This window comes from Cydia strobilella, chromosome 5 (genome assembly GCF_947568885.1).
Source record: "Cydia strobilella chromosome 5, ilCydStro3.1, whole genome shotgun sequence".
Lineage (NCBI taxonomy): Eukaryota > Metazoa > Arthropoda > Insecta > Lepidoptera > Tortricidae > Cydia > Cydia strobilella.
Genome location: NC_086045.1, coordinates 18,930,951 through 18,956,987, shown reverse-complemented (window position 1 = coordinate 18,956,987; position 26,037 = coordinate 18,930,951). Strand labels below are relative to the sequence as shown.

Here is a 26,037-nt window from a genome sequence, read left to right as displayed (position 1 = left end):
ACGGTAAGTTTGATACGGGAATAGCAGTGCTTTTTAATTGACCTTATTGTACCTATGAAAGCAATAAATTACTGATTACCGATTAACTCACTGGTGAGTTATACGCTACAGCTTTCTTTTTAATTATGTTACTTATTCATATCAATTAGCTAGGTATAAATGAGTTTTACTTATAAAATACTGACGTTTGTAACTTTATATTTTTGTTTATGTTTAAAAATATTTAATTGGATAAATTTAATAGCAGTTTAAAATATTTTTACACAATTTTCAATTGTTGCTGAATGCCGATGGGTCTGTGCCTTCGATGCCTAAACTGCCAAAAAATTTCAAAATGGCGGACGAATGTTTGAAATGTCTCCGTAGTTATTTAAGAACGATTTCGCTTAAAATTTAGTTTTTTCTTCGCAAGTGTGATGAAAAACAAATTCGAGTCTGTAATGCACTCCAGCCTGCGGCTGACATGCATCTAAAGTCCTCATTTGCAAAATTACACTTACCCCCCACGTTGCACAATGTACTATTTTCACCCTACTGCAATAGTAGGGATTCGAAGGATTGTACTCGTAAGAATAGGTACTTGTTTTTCTGCCATTCCACTTTAAAAAAAAAATATCTCTATTTTTATACTAGTAACATTTGTTTTTATTAAAACTTAATCTTATTAGGATTTATACACGGACAATAAGTGAACCACTTTATTTTAAATGTTTTATTGACATCTGAAAACGTTCATAAACAATTGGTGTATTCAAAACATGCTTGTTATGGCTCTTCTTATCGTCTAATGTTAAGAAAATGGACTTGTATGTTTGTTGTATAAAGACACTTCATAATTCCGTCGTTGTCTTACGTTATGTTTATTTTATTAATGTTATCAGTTAGATGTTTGACCAAGAAAGTCGGAATTTGTCGGTAGAACAGCAGTGTAAAATGAACACTTTCAAGCTCCTTACATCAATTACGGGGTTCACAACAACTGCTTAATTTAAGTTACACAATCACACTTCAGAATTCTATAGAACAATTCAAAATGCATTGCATGAATGCGAGGCTCCTAACAATCACAGTGAAAGCAATATATCAGTGAGAACTGTGCCCCGGACAACGCCGGCTAAGCACGATAAAGCGACTCATTCTAGTGTTAACAGAGATTCTCTAAAGATTCATAAGTAACTAAAAATTTCGTATCCTTAAATAATTTGTATTACGTAAATTATAATAAATAATTAACAGTATGTATGGAATAGCTGCTTTCAAGCTGAACCGCTATATAGCTAGATGGAACTCAGTGCTTCTGAATGGGGATGCTCCTGTCAGTGATGGCCAGCTGCGGCAGGGGGGCTTCCACGGTCAGCACGCCGTCTCGGGACAGCGAGGACTTGATGGCCTCGGGGTTGGTCCCCTTCGGCAGCAAGAACTCCCTGTTGTACTCTCTGTACACCGACTTTGTGTCTGACTTCTCCTCGTGTTTCGCGTGGACCTGAAATTAAATTGGCATGACGTCAGAACCTTAAAACAGAAATTATAACATTTCGATCTGTCGCCGACAGCCGTTCGTCAACCCCAATAAAAAACGAAACTAGATATTCCGTTGCGTGCATAAAAGCGATAGCCGTCGCTGGCAAATTGCCCGCCGTCAGGTTTCAGCCAAATTTTAGTGAAGATTCGTAAATAAACGTGTTGTTTTTTTTTTTCAAGACAATTAATCTTCATTAGAGTGTAAAGAAGAATAAATGAATACCTATGCTAAACAATCACACACTGCGATGTAACAAAAGGGTACCGTAGAAAATAATTAAGACCGTGTCTAGTCTTAAAGATTTGGACAAGATTGGTTTTCTTAAAATTCTGACGGTTATTTGTGACTAAAGTATTTCCAGTCAGCCGTTTGAAAAATGACCCATGCCATTACCCCTTGCAGGAATTATAAAATAACGTTAAAAAGTTTCCACTAATTTGAACCGAACCTTATGATAAGTTCCTTATCAAATCAAATCAAAGCATTGATGAATTATTGTTTTTATTAATTTCATTTTAATTGATAATTGAGGACAGGCTATGTTATTGATTCCTTTTCTTTGTGTAACGGAAATTAATTATTTGGACGAGTATTTTTTTAAACAATGGAATTTATTTCTGCAGTATCTTCTTTACCCCACTGAAATTCTTTGTATCGAGTTTCAATTTAGTTAATTCCATTGCATAACGAAAATTTGTTATTTATCATTGTAGTCATTTATATCAGTCAGTATACATTTATATTTTATAACACATTTGTTAATTAGGGTTCCGTACCCAAAGGGTAAAAACGGGACCCTATTACTAAGACTTCGCTGTCCGTCTGTCCGTCCGTCTGTCTGTCACCAGGCTGTATCTCATGAACCGTGATAGCTAGACAGTTGAAATTTTTACAGATGATGTATTTCTGTTGCCGCTATAACAACAAATACTAAAAACAGAATAATATAAATATTTAAATGGGGCTCCCATACAACAAACGCGATTTTTTTTGCTGTTTATTTTCGTAATGGTACGGAACCCTTCGTGCGCGAGTCCGACTCACACTTGGCCGGTTTTTTTGTTTTACAAAGCTATCAATTAATTGGTGAATAAATTACTGTCCTTAAGAGGATACACCGCGGCCGTGCGAAATCGCCTTTTCATATAAACGTAGTCCTCATTTTCCTCTCTGCTTTGGATATTTACATTATTAAAAATATTTTGACACAGTTTGTTGTATATCAAGCACAGCTATGCCCCTATGTTTGTTCTTTTTCGAATCTTTAATTATTATAAGACTTAGGAGCCTTTAAAAATTTGTATGAAATCTGTTTCTCGCTCCTAATTTTTACACAAATAAAAAATCGAAAAAAGTCAAACAAATAGCTATGGTTAATATACATCAAAATACATATATTAAAACATTTTCCATAATGTCAATATCCAGAGGAAATGAGGAATACGTTTGTATAGAGAAGCGGCCGAAGTGTATCCTAAATTTTTTGCGAGATCAATAATAAACTTACAAGCAATTTGTTGTCGACCGTCTTAACGACGATTTCCTCTGGCGTGTACTGGCTGACGTCGAAGCGGAGCTTCAGGGACTTGCCGTCGCCCTGGTCCTGGATGAGGGGCGAGTTCAGGCTGTCCCAGTGGCTGGGTTCGGCCAGCTGTCGGCCGTCACTGTGCTGTGAGGATGTGGTGGAGCTGTGGACAGGTAAAATATCAGCGTTAATGACAGGTCACACAGGTACCTACGCGTTTGTAGTCGAAGTAACTCTGCGCAACTTTGCAATGACACCGTGTGAAATAATTATTTCAAACTTAAATGTTAATATATTTGGACGTACCACATTATTTCAATCTATAAATTGTATATACAGATGTCAATCACAATGAAAAAATCCTCGAAGGACGTGTGTGTGGATGTGGGTTCGAGTCCCACGTTGACCAGAGTTTGTCATCGTTGATTTTTTCATTGTGATTGACATCTGTATATACGTTTATGGGACTCCACACTTTGTCATGTCAATGTCCAATGGTCCAACTATTTCCGTCAGAAAAAGGTGCGAATTTAATAAGCGCGAAGAATTTCTTTTTTTTGTCGGCTTTTAGTGACGGTTGGTTAGGCAATATTTACAATGGTATTCAGAATCACATAAGAGTAAATTGACGTTTGCAAGCATTTTATTTTTATTTAGATGAAGATCACCCACCGCGTGCTTATTGTTTTGGTTCTACTACTCATTTGTAGTTCTTTAAAAAAGTATATTATGAATAAATTTAAAAGTGGAAAAATTACTGCCTTGGATGAGACTTTAACTCACGGCCTCTGGATAGTTCAAGTCTCATCCAAGGCAGTAATTTTTCCACTTTTAAATTTATTCTAAGCTTAATATCATCGATCGCAGACGTTTCTGCTTGTTAAAAATTAATTTATATTATGAATAGTATAATTTTAAATTGCTTTATTAATTTAGGTAATACTGAATACCATTTTAGTGACTGAAGTAATAAGTTGTGCTACTAGCTACTACAGATAATAAGAAAGAACCGTGCATTACACGATCAATGATACTGAAGACTATATGACTATAAATGTGACGTTATCAACCAAAAGGTACCACATTGTCGCTAGTCGATAAGGTTGATTTCAAATTGAAGCTATATGGAAATAGCGCCTTATTGACAACCGACAATAAGTACCCTTTTGGTTGAGAATGGCACAAATATTGAACTACACGGTAACGTGCGTGAAAATACTATCTATACCTAATCAATTTATATGTTAGCACAAATAACCATTGGCGCAAATAAAAACGTTGTTCGAAATATAAAGTATGGCGAGATGAATTCCAACATGCATGCCTAAGTAAACGTATGAGTCATCAATTAAATATGTATTTGCGTACCAACCGCAAACATTTACCATTATAACAATAGTAATCGTAACTAATGTGATAACCTTGACATTGGTATATTTTATTTTATTTCGTTGATAACTTTCCAACGCCCGAAAAATTTATTGCTATGTGTATTGTTCAATTTTGTTTTATATTTCCTAATTAATAAAGGTAGATAACCCTTAGACCGCCAATTATCAAATGTCTAAAGTTACCAAACATAATAATTTTCACCACACCACACGGTAAAGACTCTCTTGATTATTCGAAAACTGATGAGAAAGTTCTGATTTAAACTTTTACGATTTCTACACATTATTAAATTGTAAAACGGGACTTCAACAATCAATCAATCGAATCGGGTAGTTTACTCGGTGGGAAAATTTGTTTTACCCTCGTGCCTTGAAACCCTCGCAAAGCTCAAGATTCTTTTGCTCAATATTGGGTATCAATATTAGCACGAGCGTTAAACAGCAACTTTGCTCCCTTGTAAAACAAATAACTATAAAAGCATTCTTATCCTGATAGTGTACTTGCCTGTACCCACCGCATACTTAACGTTACTCAACTTCTTGTAACATAGCCAACATAGGTTGTTCATGGTGTTCAAGGGGTTTAATAATCCCTTGAACGCGTAGAATCTTATTTTTAATTCTACTTAATTAGAACCTGCGCTATGTTAGCGTTGGGGACAAAAACCGTAGTTAGTGCACTAGTTAAATTTAAATGGGCTAATCAAACACATACCTTTTACATGCGATCTACATGAATTCTAAAACAGTATAGTTAGCTTTTACTTGGTAATCTAAGGGGACATAAAAATAGCATTCCATTAGCGACATAGTTTCATTAAACATGCACTCATTGTAGTCTAGGAATAGAATTATTAAAAAAATGATCGACCTAGCTAGTTCGCTTGCACATGCAGACATTTTATCACGACCGCTTGACGTGTTAACGATCAATTAAATTTTAATTGAAGTTGAATACGTGAACTGGTTTCCCAGGCGCCGGGGGATGGCAGGAGCAACTTTAACCTAGGTTTTTTGGTTGGAGTCTGCCATGCCATGTTGCAAACATAATCTAATTTCCGTGTGAATTTTTTTACAGCATTTGCTTTTGTAAAAACGTGTAAAAATTCAATATAAATATTACAATTTTGCGTTATGATTTATAATGCCCAGAAATAAATTTTGCTCGCAGAAATCTTACGGAATGGTTAGAGTAGCGCGACGCGACTCCCCTGCACGTAAAATAGGCACAATAATTGTCGACTTGCGGAATTTGCCTAGGAAATCTAATTAACTCGTCCACAAATTAAATAAATCTTTATGTAATGAGAGTTATAATACCTACTCGTGTATAAATTTATTACATTACTAATTTGCGTTACACAACAGAATCAACCAATTGTAGACGATTTAACGTTCGTTGAAGACATTTTTTTCATTTAACATCTAAAGGACTTGCATTCATTATTTAGAAGCCAACGAGTATCTACTCAGTTAGTTCCTACTTTTAAGTTTACTGAAGTGATTGACAATTTGGATGTAAAATAGCACACAAATGATGATGTCATGCGCATGGCTGCAGATCCAAGGTCAGTGTCGTGTCAACATGAGCTCATCGGTATTAGCGCAGCATTCAATCTAATTTGTGACCAATAATTTCCGTTACGAGTTCCATTATATTCAATGTCAGTTGTGACCAATAACATATCCATTGTGCCAATTTGGTGCATCTATTCTCACGATGCTCGCAAAGTATCACACTGAACATAAATGTGGCTTTCCATCAAAGAAGGGTCTTTATGCTTCATGTGCAACAAGGACCATTCTATCAGAATTTCTGTTGGAATTTCAGACGAAAAACTCCTTACTGCACTTGAAGTATAGGACCCTTCTGTGTGGAAAGACACAAAATATATTAATTCGGCTTTAAGGCTAATGGAATTTATATAATAGGTACAAATTCATTGACTTTGTGGAGATAATTTACTTAGGCAGGTATACCAATAGAATTTAATTACAGGTCAAATATTTATTTGTTTTACAACGGGGCAAAGTTGTTATTTAACCTCTCGTGCTAATATTGATACCCGAGCAAGCGAACGATTCCAAAATTGAACCATGAGCGTAGCAAGCATTTGATTACTTTGCCTGACATGTGAATAAAATCCAACTTAACTTTCTTATCAGTTTTTGAACAATCAAGAGAGCCTTTACCAGCTGGTGTGGTAAAAATATTTTATTGCACTTCTGCACAGTACAGTCAAGTGTGAAAATATGGGTGCATATGCATACAACTTACTCATATTTTTGAGTATGATGAGTGCATCCATGTTTTTACACTTGACTGTACCTAAGTCTAGGTACCTACCTACTTACTTCTACTGCGCTCTACGTCAGCGCTTGTTTTCCTTTCTATTTAAATATAGGTTCATATTCCATGTACGTTTGTAATTAATTATTAAACTCAGACTTGAACTCTTATCAATCAATATGCCTTAATACCAAGGTTAGAGACACTGGACTGGAATGGGCTTGATGTAATATACATATTATTTCTAATCCTAAACCTACAATAGTTATTTACGATACAAGTGCGGAAAAGAGGAAATTCGAAACGAGTGGCGATAAATTAAAATACGACCGCAGGGAGTGTTTTAAATCGACACGAGTTGCGAATTACCTATTCGCACGTGTATCGTACAACGTTTTACAGTACATATGGCCCTTTAAACTTTCGACATATGCACGAAAAGTGCTCTTTTACGCACTAGTGCGAGAAAGTAGCACCAAATGTACTGTAAAACTCTAAACTCAATAAATTGCGTTAATGCATGTCCAAGGTTCCCTGGCAGACAATAACAGACGCCTTTTAGGGAAAAGGATCCAATCCACAAAAAACTGTCAATAGAATTTGAACTTTCTGCCAAAACGAAAGAAGATGGATCCTTTTCCCCAAAATGGTGTCCTCGGTTAAGACAACTCTTCGGTTAAATCTTCTGTATTATGTGCAAAAAAGTTGAAACAAATACAAATGCATTTTAAATAATTACACCGGCTCGGCATTTTTAAGTCTTTTTATAAGTGCGACATGCATCTCAAGTTTTATCTTATTTGTATCTCGCAGCCCGTGTGTGTCCTGAATTCAGACATAGGTAGAAGTTTTTGTGGCAAAAACGAGTTTTTGTAGAAAATGAAACATCGATAAATCTGTTATCGATAAGTAATAGAACTTGCTGTAGGTAAGTTACCGAGAAATTACAAGAATGCAAATCAATTACAAAGCGGTACATAATTTCTTTATTACATATACTTATCTAGTAAAAATTATAACGTAAACATGTAGTATACCGTGCAAAAGAGAGGAAGAAATCGAACGTGTTGTGTATTTTGATAACTAGCTTCTTATAACATGTAATAAATATCTATAACGTTAAGGTAACATCGATAACAGACATGTCGATATTTCATTTTGTCAATCACTTTATTTTGCCACAAAAACATCTATGTCTGGTCCTGATGTATTAATTGTGGAAGAATTAAACGTCGTCGTCTTGGTGCGTCCTTAGTCCTTATAGCCATTGTAATTGATTGTAAACACACACCTCCAGAACCGGTCACGGCCGCCTCCAAGGGCATAGGGTTCGAGCATAATGATGACGCAGTTAACTTATTAATTTTTAATATAGGTCATCCATCATGGACAAACCTTGGTCATCGTATTTGGTATTTCCATTTTATTTTAACCATTTTCAACGAGTACCTAAACCTTGACGGTACGTTATTTACCGACTCAGTAGGTAATGTACTGGATATTGTCAGTGACAGGTGACAATTGTCAAGTTGGTGAAATAGGCACCTGGCAGATCATGGCAGATACAATAATGATAAATCCATCCAATCTTATTCCCCTGGGACGGATGGGTGATAAACATACATGATATGTTACAAAACATATTTAGTTCGCTGAGCTGTTGACACTGTAGAATTAATTGTAGTGCATCCAACGGTGCCAAAAATTTGGTGAGAATTCAAGCAACAGACAGCGCAAAATGCATATTTAGGCAAGCTACCATCAGCTACCAATAAGTAAACAGTGACGCCACGCGCTAACGTTAACCATTCAGATTATTTATGTACGAGTCTTGAGTTTACAACATGCAATGCCAGTATACATATATGTAGGGTCGTGACAAGGTACTTAACAGGTGTTAAAATGTTAACATGCCTTCATCTACATAGTATGACATTGGACATTTTAATTGAAACTAAACTGCCACTTTTAATTTAGTTTCCATAGGTACATGCATAGATTAGTATATGTTATGGTACATGTAGGTATTTCGGCTCAATTTCCATTTTCGATTTTCTGGTTCCGTCAGTCCCTTCCGTAACTTCCGTTGTCTTCGCAGAAAATAAAAGTGACAGTTTTCTTTTTAATAATGTCCATCGTGTACAAATTTAATGTACAAATTTAATGTATTATAAGGACCCATTTGCATGCTGCCAAAAACAGCTAAAAAGGCTAGACCAATGTAACTTTTATAATATCTATGTAAAACCCTTTTTATGTGCAAATAAATGATTATGATTATGATTATGATTATCGATGAAAGCAAAATTTTAATACTTTTCGACTCATTATCAGCATCTTCCTCGCGCTCGCGTTATACCGGTTTTTTTTAAATATGTCATTACGAAATTTATAAATGTCTGCTTTCTATGTTAACTGACGGTAAAACTACAGTACTATATCTACAATACTGTGTACTTAACGTTTCGTTACTAGCTAATTGATAAATATAATGATCATACATTAAATATATGTACTACATAAGTTCATGCATAAATAGAAATGAGTTTTTTTAATAAATATGGTTAATTTACCAATACGTAGCGGTTACTCAACCTATTATTTCTTCGTTCTTTACCTCTCTGAAGACTTGGTTACTCCTCCGGAGGAAACAGATTCAAAGTTGTAAGACATGCAAAAGGCAATATCGCTTATTAATTAATACTGCATATGTTATAGCAATGAAACAAATTTAGAGGAACGATTAGTCGACGAGCTTTGCGCTTTTGATATGAAACTAATGGTAAGAAGTTAAGAACTTTACAGTACATATAGTGCTACTTTTTCGCACTAGTGCGTAAAGGAGCATATTTCGTGCATATGTCGAAAGTTTAAAGAGCCATATGTACTGTTAAACGTTGTACGATACACGTGCGAATAGGTAATTCGCAACTCGTGTCGATTTAAAACACTCCCTGCGGTCGTGTTTTAATTTATCGCCACTCGTTTCGAATTTCCTCTTTTCCGCACTTGTATCGTAAATAACTATTGAATCGTCTTTTACTCGTATCGTACCTCTATATTTGCCACAGGTTAAAGTTGTTACATACAGATACATCTTACAACCTCAGTACTTTTTGTACCGAGACAGACTGAAATAGCAAGACGTTCGTACGTTTCCGTGAAAATATTATGGAAAATATATATTCACTACATCTAGTCAGTATACCTCTATCTTCTAAACAAAGGCGCTTTTCACAAAATATTGGGACAGCGTAATTATAATAAAATAACAATAATGAATTCACGTCCACTGTACCCGTTTAGTGACACTTAGAACTTTTGCCCACTGACGTCCAGTTTTTTGCGGGATACGTTTTCTCCAGGATTCCGTTTTACGTTTCCGTTATACGTGCTAATACAGCTAATATACGAGTAGGAACGTTCACACGAGCATTCTGTTTGCGGGATATTGCACGCATACTACAGAAAACAGGATCCTGCAGAAAACCGTACCCGCAAATAACGACGTCAGTGGGTAAGCGGCCTTAAAGATATAATTATAAACAATAGGTAGGTATATAGGTACCTACTTTTTTGACGTGTGGGACAGTGGGTGCGAATGTGTTAAAATAAAAAGCAGTTAGGTTTAAAGATACCTGCCAGCATAATTATTATGTTATTCATGATTATAAATAATATAATACAAGCATAGGTTCATAAAAAAATATTGTCCGTTCGTGCCCTAAACAATAAAGAACTTAAGCAGTTATTGTCAATAAGTATCCACCATTTTAGGTTACGACATTTTGGCCGTACTGTACCTATTGCTTTAGATTATTATTTCAAAAGTGGACTGATTTATCACACTGCGTTGGCCCAACATTCCCAGCGGTTGTTGCATTAGAAAAACGAGTCCTGCCTACGCCGCATTAGTTTTGGCGGATCGGATCAGTCGTCAACCCACGCTTTGTGTACACAAAAACCTAAGTCATCGCTGACGACATTCTTCATCTCGGTAATAATCATTTTATTGAAGTTAGATACTTCGCTTAATTTATGTAAAGCACAAGACCAACTACTTGACAAGTTAATAGAACTGGGGCCCATTTCTCGAACCATATTAGGCTAATATTATTAGTGTGTTGTCATGGAAACCCATAGGATTTAACAGTTTGTAGACAAATAATATTAGTCTAATACCGTTCGAGAAATGAACCCCTGACCCCTGACTTCAATAGAATCTCGAAGTAAAAATTTGACGCCCAAAGGTTTGAGAAACTCGCGTGTTGCTTTTGTTTGCAGTTTCGTGGCTTTTGAGTAAATATTGGATTGCGTCAGAGGCCAGGTTCTCTGAAGCAACACCGGCTTGCTTCAAGTAGGTCATGTAATGTAACTCACATATGTGCCTATAAAACTTCAGCTGGTGAACTCAATTTGAATACCTACCCGCCTACACTGTAAACTTTACTGTAAAGTATGCGCCACCTACCAATCGCAATTCGATAACATTACCATAAACCGGTTTTCATGAAGCCTTGTTGTTCTGCTAGTTTTTGTGAGCCGTATGGCGTATTGAACATTTTTATTTTTACTTTTATCAATAATACGTGTCGTCATCTCTCGAGCACCTAGAATTTGGTAGAAGAAAAGTCTAAGCTGGTATTGTTATATAATTGACGAGGAAAAATGTCGTTTCTTACAAGTAGGTAAAAATTTACATAATGTTTACAGTTTCGCGCGGTTCTGTGTTTTAGGAACAATGTTCTCCGTCTGCGGCTATTTCTATTTATGACATCATCCCGCGTCGGGCTTACGTATCGTTGCACGCTTTAAATGGAGGCGGCTGAGATGTCTGCAGTAGGTAGAAGCCGTTCCGCAGGGCGATCCCGAATAATGCCTTTTGAAATATTCGTCGAGACCGGGCGCTCGTTGCGAAACCTCCAACTCATCAATTCGAGATTCATTAAAAGAAAACCGAGCGCGAGCCGGTCGCTATCAGAAAGTAAAATGCGCGAGCTTACAATGGTCCAAAATGCTGTGATAACCTCTGTATACCTATGAGTAATACTTTCTAGTCTTGAAATTGTTGTTCTTTTGATTATTTTGTACATATTATTTAGACTAACTAGATTCTTATCGGAAACTTGCAAACTTCTAGTTAGAATCTTATACAATTTTAACAAAAAGAAATAACGGTTACAAAAGTTTTATTAGTATGAGATACTACAATAATAAATACCTTGTTGTGCTCTTGAAGAAGTTGTTGCTCTCTCTGTTCATGAGTTCCGATCTGAATTTGCTCATTTCTTCTTCCATCTTCCTCATTTCGGCGTCGAATCTCTCCCTAATGCTGGAGAATTCCGTGTCGATGACTGAAAAGTCACCGAGCTTGATGGGGATGTTTCTCTTAAGGCTGTCAGCCATCTTCAAGGTTTATGTAAACTGTCGAAACTAAACAAACACTAGTACAAACACAGTTCGCGTTAGACACGGGCGACAGACAAGGCAGCACTGATCATTAGTTGTCGACTCGGCGCCACGGGCCTGCGCACAGTTTTAAATAGCCTCATGTTGGAACGCCCGCGTCCAACGTCACTCGCTCGACCCACACTTTGCTTCTCGCTCATTCTACGACTCGCAGCCCAATCTCCGATAGATTTTGTCTCTACTGCGTGATCGTCGCTAGTATAACCTGACCGAAGATCCGGAACAACTACACTTTATCAACAATTGCATTTATACTGGTTATCCTGATGGCATGAATTTTCTTAGCGTTGTCAATAACAGCCCCTTAGTCGCGCCGTGGTTCACTTTCCGTCTCAGAAGGAGAAGATTGTAAGTTTGTACGAGTCCCGAACATTCTTTCTGCATTTTTCTTTGGTAAGTCAGGCATACCCCGTAGTTCCTTCATGATGCGAGGCGCCATCTCAAGGTGTTAGGAGTTGTCGCTACGTAATTGACTGAAGGATGACTCATTTAATTTGGTTCTGCTAATTCTGCTTAAGGCATTCTTCGGCTAGGATATGTATTAAGGATTATTCATTGGAATATATTTGCAGCATGTCGACATTTAGATATTCGTCATTTTATGAGTTGTATCATTAAATGTGAAGATGACCAAATGATATGTGCTATTGTTTAATACAATGAGTCTGCTTTAGTTGTTTGGGTGACTGAAGCACTGTATAAATTAACCCTGGAAGCCTAGAACTGTGAGCGTTAACTTTCCGAATAGATAATCAGAATCACATAAGTAGTTACAGCACAGTATTACAATTATTCTTATTCCCTAGTTACAGTGTGGTTATACAAATATACATAATACTGACAATGGCAGAATGGCATAAACATTTTCAGGGATTATTAATTTGAGCATCTTCTTCATTAAAAATTATATAATAAAATAACGTAACGTCAAAAACTAAAAAAAAGTTGGAATGTCTATAGACACGGAGACATTTTCAAACGCATTTATTTCATTCGTCAAATTGGTTCTGACAACTCAAATAGGCCCCAAATAGTTAAGTGGGAGATAGGAAAAATATTAGGTTATAGTATCAATTATCTCAATAGTATTTTATACAATCGTGATATAATAAAGTATTTTAGCGTACTTTATGCGTTTCGTATTTCATAAAGTACACCGAGGCCTAATATAGGTCTCATCAAGTCAAGTTTAGGTACTAAATACCCAGGTAGCAAAATGACGTCAGCGACGTCATAATGACGGCATTATTACGTCATTACGACGTCGCTGACGTCATTTGACGTCATTTTGCTACCTGGGTATAAGAGTTCCCAATAAGATAAACACGGTACGGATCCCTAAGGGGTCCGTGGACCCCACTTTAAGAAACCCTGCTATACACCTACCCTCCAAATAAACTCTCTGACGTTGCATGTTTTTGTGACAAAAAGTTTTTTTGTACATGTTTATGTCTAGGTGCTCTACAACCGTGAACATCGAGAATCGAAGTTCGTCTATCCTCGTCTCTATCGGTCAAATTTTGCAAGAACGATAGAGCTGGAGATAGATACGCAATTCAACGTTCGCACGAGCCGTCCTGCGTTTGGCCTTAAACGACAATTTTTCACCCAAAGTTTTTCACGCAATCTTTACCAAATATTGAATGATACAACTCATACAATTTGGGTTACGAAAGTACCTATACATACATATACAAACATTGCATGCAGTTCAGATATGAATCGTTCCAGTTTCTGAGGGGGATCGCTGTGTTCAAAACAATGTAGAATGGTTCCATTAACAGTCGAGCCCCCTCCAAGATTGAACTAACTGATGAACCTTTAAGACATGAGTCACGCTTTAAATTGAATTAAGAACAAAAACATCCAAATATGACCACGTTTATGGCTAGGTACTTATTATAAAACGATGTAGGTTGATATTGCTCATTCATACGACATAAACTACGCAAGATGTTTCCATTTCCATTTCTTACTAGAACTTGTACGTACAACTCTTAAACCTTATTGAAAAGTTAAGGTCTGCATACGGTAAATTAAGAGTGCTGGTACCTACTATGACCTATTTACATAATTTGGCAAGGGGACTTCCTGTGCGTGCTGTGGATATTCGTCAACCAGTCTATTTAGACTTGGCTTACTCACTCATTCTTTGAAATGACTAGAACGTGTTTTTGTTTTTAAGTGCACTTGATTAAATATGTGGGTTTTGTTGATAAATTGCCAAATAATTATTTAGGCACTCTAACGACAGCATTATGGCATCAGAAATTTAGTTTTAGCTGCATGTGTAGTGTAGGTATAATTATGCTTCATGCCACGCAGATTCAGTTTAATTTATTTGCAGCAAAAGGGTTAGTTACAGGTCTTAAGAATTGGTTAATAATAGGGTATTTTCCACATGTTGAATTTTATAACTTAATTTAGTTAATTATATAGAAAATGAGCAATTTACCACAATAAATTGGAAACTTAAAAAATATGGGTTTAATAAATAAATGCACCAGTAAAAAAAAACATTTTTTTTAACTTCCAAATAGGAAAAAAATAATGGTACATTTCGATTCCTTACATTTTATTTAAAACAAAAATGTATGGCAACAATATACATGAACGCAATATTTTAAATCGCAATTTCCTTGTTTTCCACGTACGGCTTCTAAGCGATATATACTGACGTCACGATGTAATGTCATTTTTAACCGACTTATGTTAGTCTAAGGAGTCACTTTTCTTAGTTATTGTTACAATTACAATCGTAATGTTACTGTAGCTACTTCTCTTTTTTAATGTGTGTTTTTCTACGTGTTGCTAAATTGACAGGACCTAATGAAATGACCTCACAAAACACGGGTCTTAAGAAAAATCTATGATGCTCAAAGGACAATAAAAAGAAAGTTGTGCAAGGATTTTCCCCGCGGAACATTACTAGTAATACTACACTTATATTGACCGGGATATGGACCGTGAATACCTATTGTATTTTTTTTATTATCTCTGTAGGAATGAATATAAGAATATCAATTTAAACTTACAAGATATACAGTGGTACTACGTAAACGAAATTAATAACTAGCTTAAATCTAAAATAGGCCCTTGAGGCATTGTACCAAGGATGCTGGCGGCGTTTCCTCGCTGTATCGCAAACGCTGATACGTTGTGCGAGGATGCCGCCGAAGCCGAAGCTCTTCGGTCACCAGTTACGTCAACCAGACGGTTCGCGATTTCTGCAAACAAACACCTGTAACTGTAACTAACCCTTTTGTATTGTTTTCGAGCTCCTTTATTCTTATTTCTTTCTGTTCTTATTTCTTTCTTTCTTTCTCCCGATATTTCGACGCAGTTACATCTTGTTCACGGGTAACTAAAGATAGCGGGTGGGTGTCAAAACGGTCTACCCTCATTCGTGCGCATCGCGTCGGCTGCGTTCGCTTTCAACGTTACCACCGGTCGCATTCACATCACTCATAATACAAGTAATATTATTGCAAAGGTTAGAGACTAAACAGGGATGAAGCACATTGCTCGATGATGAGTTCCTGACTGGCGACTACGTATGGGAAATAGAGAGCCTTGGGAATACCCTCAACAAGGTGTACTGATGAGATCATCAGTCTCAGTGTCTAGACATTTCTTTATTGTTCTTAGTTTTTGACGTTACGTTATTTTATTATAAATAAAAATAAAAAATATATTTATTTACCAACACAAAAAACAATGCATGGCGAGTACAACAAAAAAATTAGATAGAATTACAAATATTTATTTAGTAAAATGGATGAGACTCAGCGAGACCGCGGATTTTCAGTCCCCAACCAAAAACTTAAAGCTAATTCTTTACTAAGTTAATATTGTCTTCGGTTACCGCGATAGTTACTCATGAAAAAAAACTATGAAAACGGATTATATTTCTATTTTAAAACCCGTATAAAACTATAAAGAGTAGGTAATTTGATTGTGACGTCACATCACATGCTAGTGTTTCATATAAATTCCATTGTAACAAAATCGTTTTGACAGCTATCTAATGTGACTAATGTCCAATGTAAAGAAAACCCTAAATGGCTATAATTAAAATCCGCGATTGTAACTGAAACAAAATAACCACAATTTATTTGTGCAACGCCGGGTGTGCAATCTTCCCTCATTTTAACCAAATGACATGCGCACGGAAGAATTTAAAACTGAAAAAACGTGCACGGGAATCATTTCTAAAAATAGTGCCAATGGATACGTTCCCTTTTAGCCGTCATAATGTTTCCTGCGTTTGTGGGCTGACATTAACAAATGGGTGCTAGAGAGTGGGGTAGAACGCGGTAAAAGCTTTGCGGGAATGATATCCGTTGTTTACATTATTGCACTAGGCTAGGGAAGTCATAAATACGTTCAACACGCCTCAAATTACAGGCAGTTTTGAGTTTACTTCTGCTAAGCTATATGGTAATGCTAAGAAAGTTACTAGGTACCATTAAAGGGTGAGAGGGTGTGACCCAAACTATCTGAACTCGGACGGAGTCGGACTCAGTGGAACAATAATCCGAACTCCAACACACATCCCACTCAACAGAATATTATCCGCGAATGCCCACTCACCAAATACCAGGGCAACCCAGTGGACTTGTTCACCCTAGACAACAACGTCACCCAATGGATCCAGCAATTGGGCGTACTGCTATAATTTAATTATATACCTGTTACCTACATCATCATATTGAACGATTGTATATTTTTTGCCATACGAATAAATAAATAAACCCAACAGAAGGTATTTTATAGGTTTCTAATATATCCATTCCAGCCATCACGGGAAAATAAAAATAAATGGGCTTATTTTATGGTCAGCGAAAGTTTTCAGCTTGGGCAAAAATGCTTTCGTAGGTATTATGTCCGGAAGTTTTCCTTTACAGGAATTACAGGTCGCATTTCTCAACAGCTTCTTATGAAATTTTGTGAGCAGTTGGTAGTTGGATAGAATTTGTCTTATTATCATAATTTTTTATGAAGGACTTAAACGCTAGTACGGTCCATGGCACTTTAAGACTATTGTGAGTTCGCTGTGATAGTAACTCTCACAGCGAACTCACAATAGTCGACAAATAGACTCGACGAAGTAAATTTAAGTATTTTTCATTTTTACAATATTCATGATAAAGAAAATATCAAAATAATAGACACATTAGCCAATAAATCTTTTACATATATAACAAACGGCAGACAAAACGCACGATTTTTCCTATACCATTTATAGCAACTAGCTAAGTATAATACGACTACGAGGTACCTATTAAGACTGTGTGAAGCCATAATCTCCTGGGTAGTGGGATTAATAAATCTCTTCGCAGTCACGATTCCGTCTAACTTTCTTATCGTTTATCTAATGCAGCTATACAAATCGCGGGCATAAGGGGCCGTCGTCTTCAGATTCAGAGGGCTTATCGCGAACACAAAACAATCTCAACGATATCGGAATTTGAATTGTAATGGGAATGGGATTGCATTCACACCAAACGCCAAATTGCTTCCCGATCAATTGTACCGTAGTGGCGTGTAGTGTGAACTAATCTAGGCCTGGGCGAAGTCGCATCTGCGAGGCCCTTTTCTTTCAATGTGTATTCCCAAGATTATAACAAACCGGCCAAGTGCGAGTCGGACTCGCGCACCGAGGGTTCCGTACTTTTTAGTATTTGTTGTTATAGCGGCAACAGAAATACATCATCTGTGAAAATTTCAACTGTCTACCTATCACGGTTCATGAGATACAGCCTGGTGACAGACAGACGGACAGCGAAGTCTTAGTAATAGGGGCGTCGGCGTCTAGTCAACTCTATGGAAAATTGCGTCGCTGCGCAGTTGCGCCAGCGTTGCGTCGAGCAGCAGCCATAGAGTCGACTAAACGCCGACTAAAGTTCTTGTAGTCAATGTCGGACTAACATTGACTACAAGAAATTGTAGAAAATTATTGAGGGCACACCCTGTCACATTTTTGACGTTAAATGCTTAAGGCGGTTCCCTGAGCCAGAAGGCGAAAAATCTTATATGATCATGTTTTTCTAAGAGGCGTTGATATTCGTAGACGTGACAATAATATATGTAGTTCTTGACTATATTATCTTTAATATCATAGCTTCCGATACACGAATTATGACACTTCGCTCGATACAATTAATTCCCAAAGTAACCTCTAACTCTGACTTTTAATCCAACTTTACTCGGTTATTTATTATGTGATACTATAAACAAAAAAAGAAGAAAAAACAATTTTACCTTAAATAGTAATTTCATAGCTTTCGAAATAACGTTTTTAAAATAAATAAAAATCGACAAAATTCGATCAAAATTGACACATATATGGCGCGCATGATCTTTCCCTGTCTTTCTTACGAAATGTGACAGTGACAGCGGCAAACCGATGGAATGGCCTTGAACATGGCAACAATTTAGTATGGTTTTTTTTTAATTCCATTTTATTTAGTTTCTACTATTTTATGTCGTACTATGGGTAAAATTATATTATTATTACTACTATTATTATTACTATTATTTCCTAAAAATATATAGACACAGGCTCCTCGCCGGCATCGCAGTAGGTTCTCGCGCAGCACTAGTAAGGTACCTGCGCCAAAGACGACCCATCGTTATTTTTATTTTTACACGACTGCCCGAAAAAGAGTGTACCTAATGTTTCTTATGTTTAATATGAACTTGCAGTTTTGTCTATGGTACTAACTAGCGAACATGGACGCAAAATTGGAACCCATTCACACTTATGAAAGTATGAAATTAGTAGTACCTACTCTAACGCAGTCTGCATACCTGCCGAGTAACTAACTAGGTACTTATAGTATTTTTAAACAGCAAGGGTACGGTGACAGATGTCATCTCATCTCAGTACAATTTTACAAGTTTGCGTTTTGAGGCAAAAATTGTACGAAGATGACATCTGTCACCGTACCCATGCCGTTTGAAAAAAACTATGACAGGTAGCACACCTAATAAGAGGGTGCGAAACTCCTCCTTTCGGGCATTCTCGGCTCCGTTCGGCTCAGCATTGCTCCGAGCAATTATTAGTGTTGGCACAACTTGACGTCCCTGTGAGTGTACGACCACAGACAGATAAGATAATGACCTGAATTTTGACAACCCTAAATAGCCGAAAAGTATAGTACCATACATAGAGGGGCCACAAAGGGGCAGCATGATTCGTCCCTGAATCGCTGTCAAGCTTCGGTCATGTAGGAAGTTTCTTTACAGTACATATGGTGCTACTTTCTCGCACTAGTGCGTAAAAGAACACTTTTCGTGCATATGTCGAAAGTTTAACGTTGTACGATACACTTTTTTCCGCACTTGTATCGTAAATAACTATTTCAGTACGGTAGTATTAGGTTACTTATTCTGTGCTAATATTTATCGCTGTTACGAGTTACGACCGCAACAGCTATGGTAAACATGTGATGACGCCTTTTTTGCGTCAATGTTTTTTAGCAATAAGTAAATACCTACAGTAAAAATACATAGGTAATATATTGTAGAGAATGTAGAGGTAACTTATACATTTTACTTCTATCCGATATCGTATTTTGCCTTTACTGTTCGTAACGACTAACGAATTAATCAAAACACCTTATTGTCGTGTCAAAGTTTAACTTGCTATTATATCTTTTGCACCGCGAAACATTTCTTATTGCTGATGTAAGCGATAAACTCAGGTCGTTCACATCCCGGCATGAGAAGCAGGATGCTGCTATAATGAGAATAAGATAAGGAACTAGGCTACTTTTTACATCCACTAAGAAATCAGAATACTACATACAGCTTAAGCTTATTATTCTGAAAGAGCCAACGTCAGAAACGCATGTAAAAGCGGGAAAGCATCTTTTTTTTATTAAACAAGAATTACAACATTATAAGTACCTTAAGCTAATGTTTCGCCAAACTGTGAAACAGTTTGTTGGCGGTAACTTTTATCTATTAACTATGACAAATGTATGAAAACATGTTGCCGGGACCGTTTCCGAAAACCCCCAAAATTAAATGGTTGTAAGGAAGGCAGCTTATGCTTATTAGTATAGTGAGATGATACAAACGGCCGCCATCACAATAATATAACATTTTGTTAAGTAGATAGTAATTTTCGATGGTCAAAGTTGCACTTTATTTATACCTTTCCAGTCGAAATTGACCCGCTGCACCTTAAATAAGCTACGTGTAAAAACAATTTCAGTGGTTTGGACAGAATTATGAGATAAAAAATAATATACGTTATTAAGCAGTACTAAACTAATGGAATAGGTTAAGAACTCATGCACAAAACCTTATAAAAGTTGGAAAAGTTATCTAAAATGTATAGGTTATTTACAATAAAATGGCGATCAATGTTAAACAGCGATGTGAACCGTCAAAATTCTATTGTGCAGCAAACGACATTTTAATGATTTATTTGTGTACTGTTAAACAGTCCAAACACAAATAAAACTGAACATGCGAACCTGCAAGCAGCCGTAAGCTGTTTACTTTACGTATAATTGTTCACAAGCTCACGTTTAACTGTAATATCCTCTTTGGTTGGTAATGTGAACCATTAATATTTAAGGTCAAACATTTAATCAGCAAATAGGCCAAAAGAGCACTTTTACATGTTAAGTTGATTTACGTGCAATAAAAATACTTAGATCATAAAAAAATATCAATCGATGATGGCTTGAATCTACAAGAGCGCCATCTACCTACATTTAGCTTTTACTTTGCCTTTGCCTTTGCGCCCCAGACCCAGATAGCCAACATATAAAAATATTGAAGGATAGCTTATTATGTCGTCGATAAGGTATGTGCGGGTTAACGACCATTCCTAATTAGGAGCAACGAGAACGTGACGTAACGCTTTACTTATTTGGAATTTCAAACGCGATCAGCCTACGTTTCCGCGCAGCGCAACGCAAACATGTAGGTATCAAACAGCCCACATGCTTTGTGCCAAATAAAGGTTCTCATAAATATCTACGAAACCAAGACAAGAGAGAAATCGCAGATAAAGCTAAAGGGCATTTTAGAAACCTCCCTAAATGCATATAAGTAACTCTGAGGGATTCCTCTATGAAAACAAATATTGGCTTGTAAAAAAATTACACTTCACCTGCTCAAGTCGAAAAGTTCACCTGATATTAGCTACTTAAACTCGCGGTTTTCTGTGACACACGCACAGAAAAAAAGTTAACTTTTTCGGAAAGTTAAATACTTAAGGCTACTGGCAACAGCCTAATTTCGCCTAATACCGGTCTCGGCGACGTAGTTTTGGGCTATATATAGGTTTTTTGATCAATGTTGTTTACTTAAAAGGCCGCCCACCTTAAAGACCAGTAACGCACTTACAACCCCTCTGGTGTTGCGGGTGTCCATGGGCGGCGGTAATCGCTTACCATCTGCTCGTTTGCCTCCTATTTCATAAAAAAAGCTTTCGGGTACAAAAAGATAAATTGGAATCTAAATTGGTGAAGACATATATAATCTGCCTACGAAAATTTAAAGGACAATGTTAAGAGCACCGTTACAAGGTTAGCTTTTATCATTCATAGTTCATAGTACCTATTGTGTCACCGTCTGAGAAGCGGAGCGGAACGAGACGATGCCATGTTCCACAACTAAGTATGTCAACGTTATCTAGAACTTTTTCAAGCAAAAAAGAGGGATTAACAAAAAAATAAGTCCAAAAACTAGAACCCGACTAGGAACTGAAAAATCGCGCTCTATAGTTATTTAAAAAAACTTTAATATTTATGACGTAACAAATTTAGTAAATTTTATATAAGTAGGTATATTCACAGAGATACCTATTCAGAGCCGTAGTAGTATGCAACTTTATTCTATTAGAGCTTATTATCACTTAGTTACTACTGTACAAATAAATTGCTGTTCGAGAAAATGCACGAGTTACTAAATACCTGTGCCTATCCTAATAGTTGAAGAGTTTCCTCCACCTGATAATGGGACTACCTGTAAGAATAGTATATCCCAGCCTTGATCGAGAAATCGACGAACACACTTTACACACTTGATTCACAGCCTATAAAGTTTCGATGAAATCTAATACGCGTGGTGTTTTCTCATTTCTACGGCGCGGCGTTATGTCGATAGATACTTTGATAAAAGTAAATCTATGAGACAAAAACAATCGAGTATCCTCTAACCTCTTTATAGCTGGTGATATTTTCAGGTTTACTGTAGGTATTTACTGTAGGTATGTAGATATAGAAAAGTCGACTGGATTCTTCTAGTAGGTAGGTATAGGCCCGGTACAGTAGGTAGATAATAGATAGTAAAGGTATACTCTAAGAAGTGAATGTGGATAAAACGGTTCATGTCTGTATGCTGAAATATTTTGCTCTAGAAACCTACAAGTGTCCCCTATCCGTACCAGGCATGTTGCGAATATTCGCATCCGCATCCGCGGAACTTCCGCATTATTTTCAACATCCGCATCCGCATAAAATCGATGCGGAGCTTAATGCGGATGCGGATGTGGAAAAGGTAGGTACAGGAACGTCTTAGCGGCGGCGTAAGTGCTAGGTAATTGCGTCATTAGCCAATAGGAATCTCATTTCGTTTTTGTGATTCGTCGATCGAGCACTTTAGCCTATGACAGACAGCGACAAGAAGTGAAAAGTTTGTTTTATTTGGACTTTAGTATAGTAATGCGATTGTGGGGCACCTATATTCTTGTTCAAATACTAAGTTTCGTTTTTTTTAATAAAAATTACTAAAGTGTAATATTTGACGTTTTTTATGTGCCTAATCTCGACATCCGCATCCGCATCCGCGGATGTGAGCCTCTAAAAATCCGCATCCGCATCCACGGATGTCAAAAAATCTGCAGCCGCAACATCCCTGATCCGTACAGGAAGAGCAGTTCATTTGGCGCTATCCGTCGTAGGTCGTAGGTAACTCTCATCAGCCCCATTCAGAACCAATTTGCCTGCTATTGCGTGTTTACATGAGTCAGACTTTCGTTGAGTGCATGTTGCCCTGGCGATGGATATTTTTAGAAATTAACTCCGCGCTGACGGCAGCAAACCGGGGCCTTCACACTGATATATATGCTGTATCTACCCAATAACGTGAATTATCAATGACTTCATACGTAATTAAAACGCGTTACTTGTTGTTTCAAACACTTTTGAAGCAGAAAACTGACCGCTATGCATTAGCAGGTAGCATTTATACGTCATTGTGACGTCCGTTACGTCATTATGACGTATAAATGACGTAATTATGACGTCGCTGACGTCACTTTGCTACCTGTGATAGGATAAAGTAACGATTTCTGTCTCGAAAATTTTGTCACCCATATCCAAAAAAGAGCATCGACTGTATTTTATGGTTCACGAAATATAATTTTCACCTCAGCAGCGCGAACAAGCCTACTTTCGTCACTCCCTGAAGTGACGAAAGTGCGACTTTCCTCACTCCAGGGAGTGAAACAAAGTAGCTTTTTAATTTAGTGAAGGTCATGAACTGCCACTACATACTTCGGGGTCTATTACAAATTCGAAATACATTTGAGGTGAAAAATTATATGTGTCACACGAGAGCAAAGTTATTTTACATCTCGTGTTTTTGAGTCCCGAGAAAGCGAAAGATCCTATAATTGAATCACGAGCGAAGCGAGTGATTCTAAGTTAGAATCTTGAGCGTAGCGAGGGACTCAACACTCGCAATAAAAACCAACTTTCCTCTCCTCTCTTATTGCACAAATAACTTGCACCGATCTCTCGAACGACTTACATATTATATATACTTATGGCGAATCGATGCAAATTATATTTCGTCAACTATAACATTCTGTACCTATGTTATGAATTTGGAAGCCAAATGACTTTATGGGATTGCGGGACATCCGTCCGTTTTAAGGATCCTATCCACATCCTATCACATCAGGTATACCTACGGTCAGCACCAAATAGATAGTGCCGGCCAAAATGGGCAAGTATATCGAAACACATCCTTATTTTTACGTGTGTTACGATATATTAAGCCACTTACGTCGTCTCTATCTTGATGCTGAAAGTCAGCGTAGAGCGAGTCCAGCGATTATTACCTAGACTAAAATAATTTTCAAATTATGTTACATAGGTAGGCATTTCCTAAAACAAGAATTCGAGTAATATCCACCAGTACTTATTAGGTACCTATATTTATTGTATATATTTTGTATACCTATATAATTTATTGTATATATTTTATGTACATACATACATACATACATACCTACTATTAATTTGGTAAACACGTACTTAAACCAAACAAATTACATCGGTAAACCAAAGGCGGTATTATCGCTAAAAAGCAATTTCTTCCTGACAAACCTTTGGGCACTACATTCTTAAACTTGTTAACTCGCAACTTCAATCATACAAGTTATTTTATCGGCATTAGACTTAATCACAGGATAAAATAATAGTACTACAGTACAGAAAGGAAACTTCCTACAAAACCGAAGTTTGACAGCGGTTTAGGGTCGAATCATGCTGTCCCTTCTCTCCTCCTCATTCTCTAATATGTTGTCAAAATTCAAGTTACTCAAGTTGTGCCCTAATAATTGCTCGGAGCAATGCTGAGCCGAACGGAGCCGAGTTTGGCCGAAGCGAGGAGTTTCGCACCCCTGACTTAATGAACAGTTGTCATAGCTGTAGCTCGCCGTATAAAGGCAAAATACCCGCGCGTCATAATGAACAATGAACCAGTGGATTGTGCAATCGCTTCCTGACTCGAGCGTTCCTTGTATGGTTGAACCGATTCGTATTGGTATTGGTACGTGGGCGACCGGCGACCGCCCACCTGCCCACTACAACTTTACATATTTATAAGGCTACTGTAGTCATACCATATGTACTATATGATTCTAATGTTTTTCGAGTTCTAAGACTTCTAAATAGTTTCACTGTCCTTGATTTGTTTACATTTGCAAACCCTATTTAATAAATTTGAGTGAGCTATTTGAGTAAGAGTAATTTCATGTTTGTGTGTAAATATTTCAATACCTGAGTACCTACATAGAAAACATTCAAGGTATATATAAACAGGTATATAGATGTTGTCTGGAAGAGATCTCTCTTATAGCGATAAGACCGCCTGTTGTCTCAATTGTTTTGCTTTAAGCTATATCTTTTACTGAGGTGTGCCAATAAAGAGTATTCTATATATTATCTATTTGTGAAAAAATCCCATTTTCGTCACAGCGCGCGCAAGTAGCCTCTCCAATCCAACATTATACAATGCACTATGTTTGTAAATAGTTAATACCTGCTTACTTTAAAACTTTAATCTTAGGATATAATAATAATAAAAGAATACATGTAATTACGTACATTTATTACACATTTAAAATAATTGCAGTTCATAGTAGAATATAAATGTGTCTGTACCTAAACATAAATAGGGATCTAACTTTAGGCACTGTAGGTATAATGTAATAATAGTTGGTCCCATGTTGTCCCCAACATCGTAATAAAATAAATGTAAAAGTAGAAAAATTACTGCCTTGGGTGAGACTTGAACTCACGGCCTCTGGATCGACACTCCAGCGTCTCCAGCGCTCTGCTAACTGAGCCACCAAGACCTTATCCATAGTCAGCGAATCTTGAGTTCAAGTCTCACCCAAGGCAGTAATTTTTCCACTTTTAAATTTATTCTAAGCTTAATAACATCGTTTGCAGACGTTTCTGCTTGGTAAAAACTAAATCGTAATAAAAGTTAGATGGGACAAGAGAAACACTTCTAGGGACAATAAAAAAACTAAACAGAGACACTTAAAGATAACAACCGGCCAAGTGAGAGTCGGCCTCGC

At 36.9% G+C, this 26,037-nt stretch overlaps 1 protein-coding gene and 1 non-coding gene across 3 annotated transcripts; both read right to left on the bottom strand.

The window, feature by feature from the left end:
* Positions 1-1,190: 1,190 nt before the first annotated feature.
* Positions 1,191-12,265, bottom strand: LOC134741549 (heat shock protein beta-1). 2 transcript variants are annotated; one of them, XM_063674373.1, is made up of 4 exons: positions 11,950-12,265; positions 9,346-9,399; positions 3,030-3,210; positions 1,191-1,483 (listed from the first exon to the last, which is right to left on the bottom strand). In XM_063674373.1, exons 1-4 carry the CDS (start codon positions 12,132-12,134, stop codon positions 1,289-1,291), a joined length of 615 nt encoding a protein of 204 aa, XP_063530443.1. In that variant the 5' UTR covers positions 12,135-12,265; the 3' UTR covers positions 1,191-1,288. The 2 variants fall into 2 exon arrangements, with proteins under 2 accessions (XP_063530443.1, XP_063530444.1); XM_063674374.1 differs by lacking the exon at positions 9,346-9,399.
* Positions 12,266-25,727: 13,462 nt separating this feature from the next.
* On the bottom strand, positions 25,728-25,809 carry Trnad-guc (transfer RNA aspartic acid (anticodon GUC)). Its single transcript has one exon. It is a non-coding gene; the product is annotated as a tRNA-Asp (tRNA).
* Between the last annotated feature and the right edge of the window lie 228 nt (positions 25,810-26,037).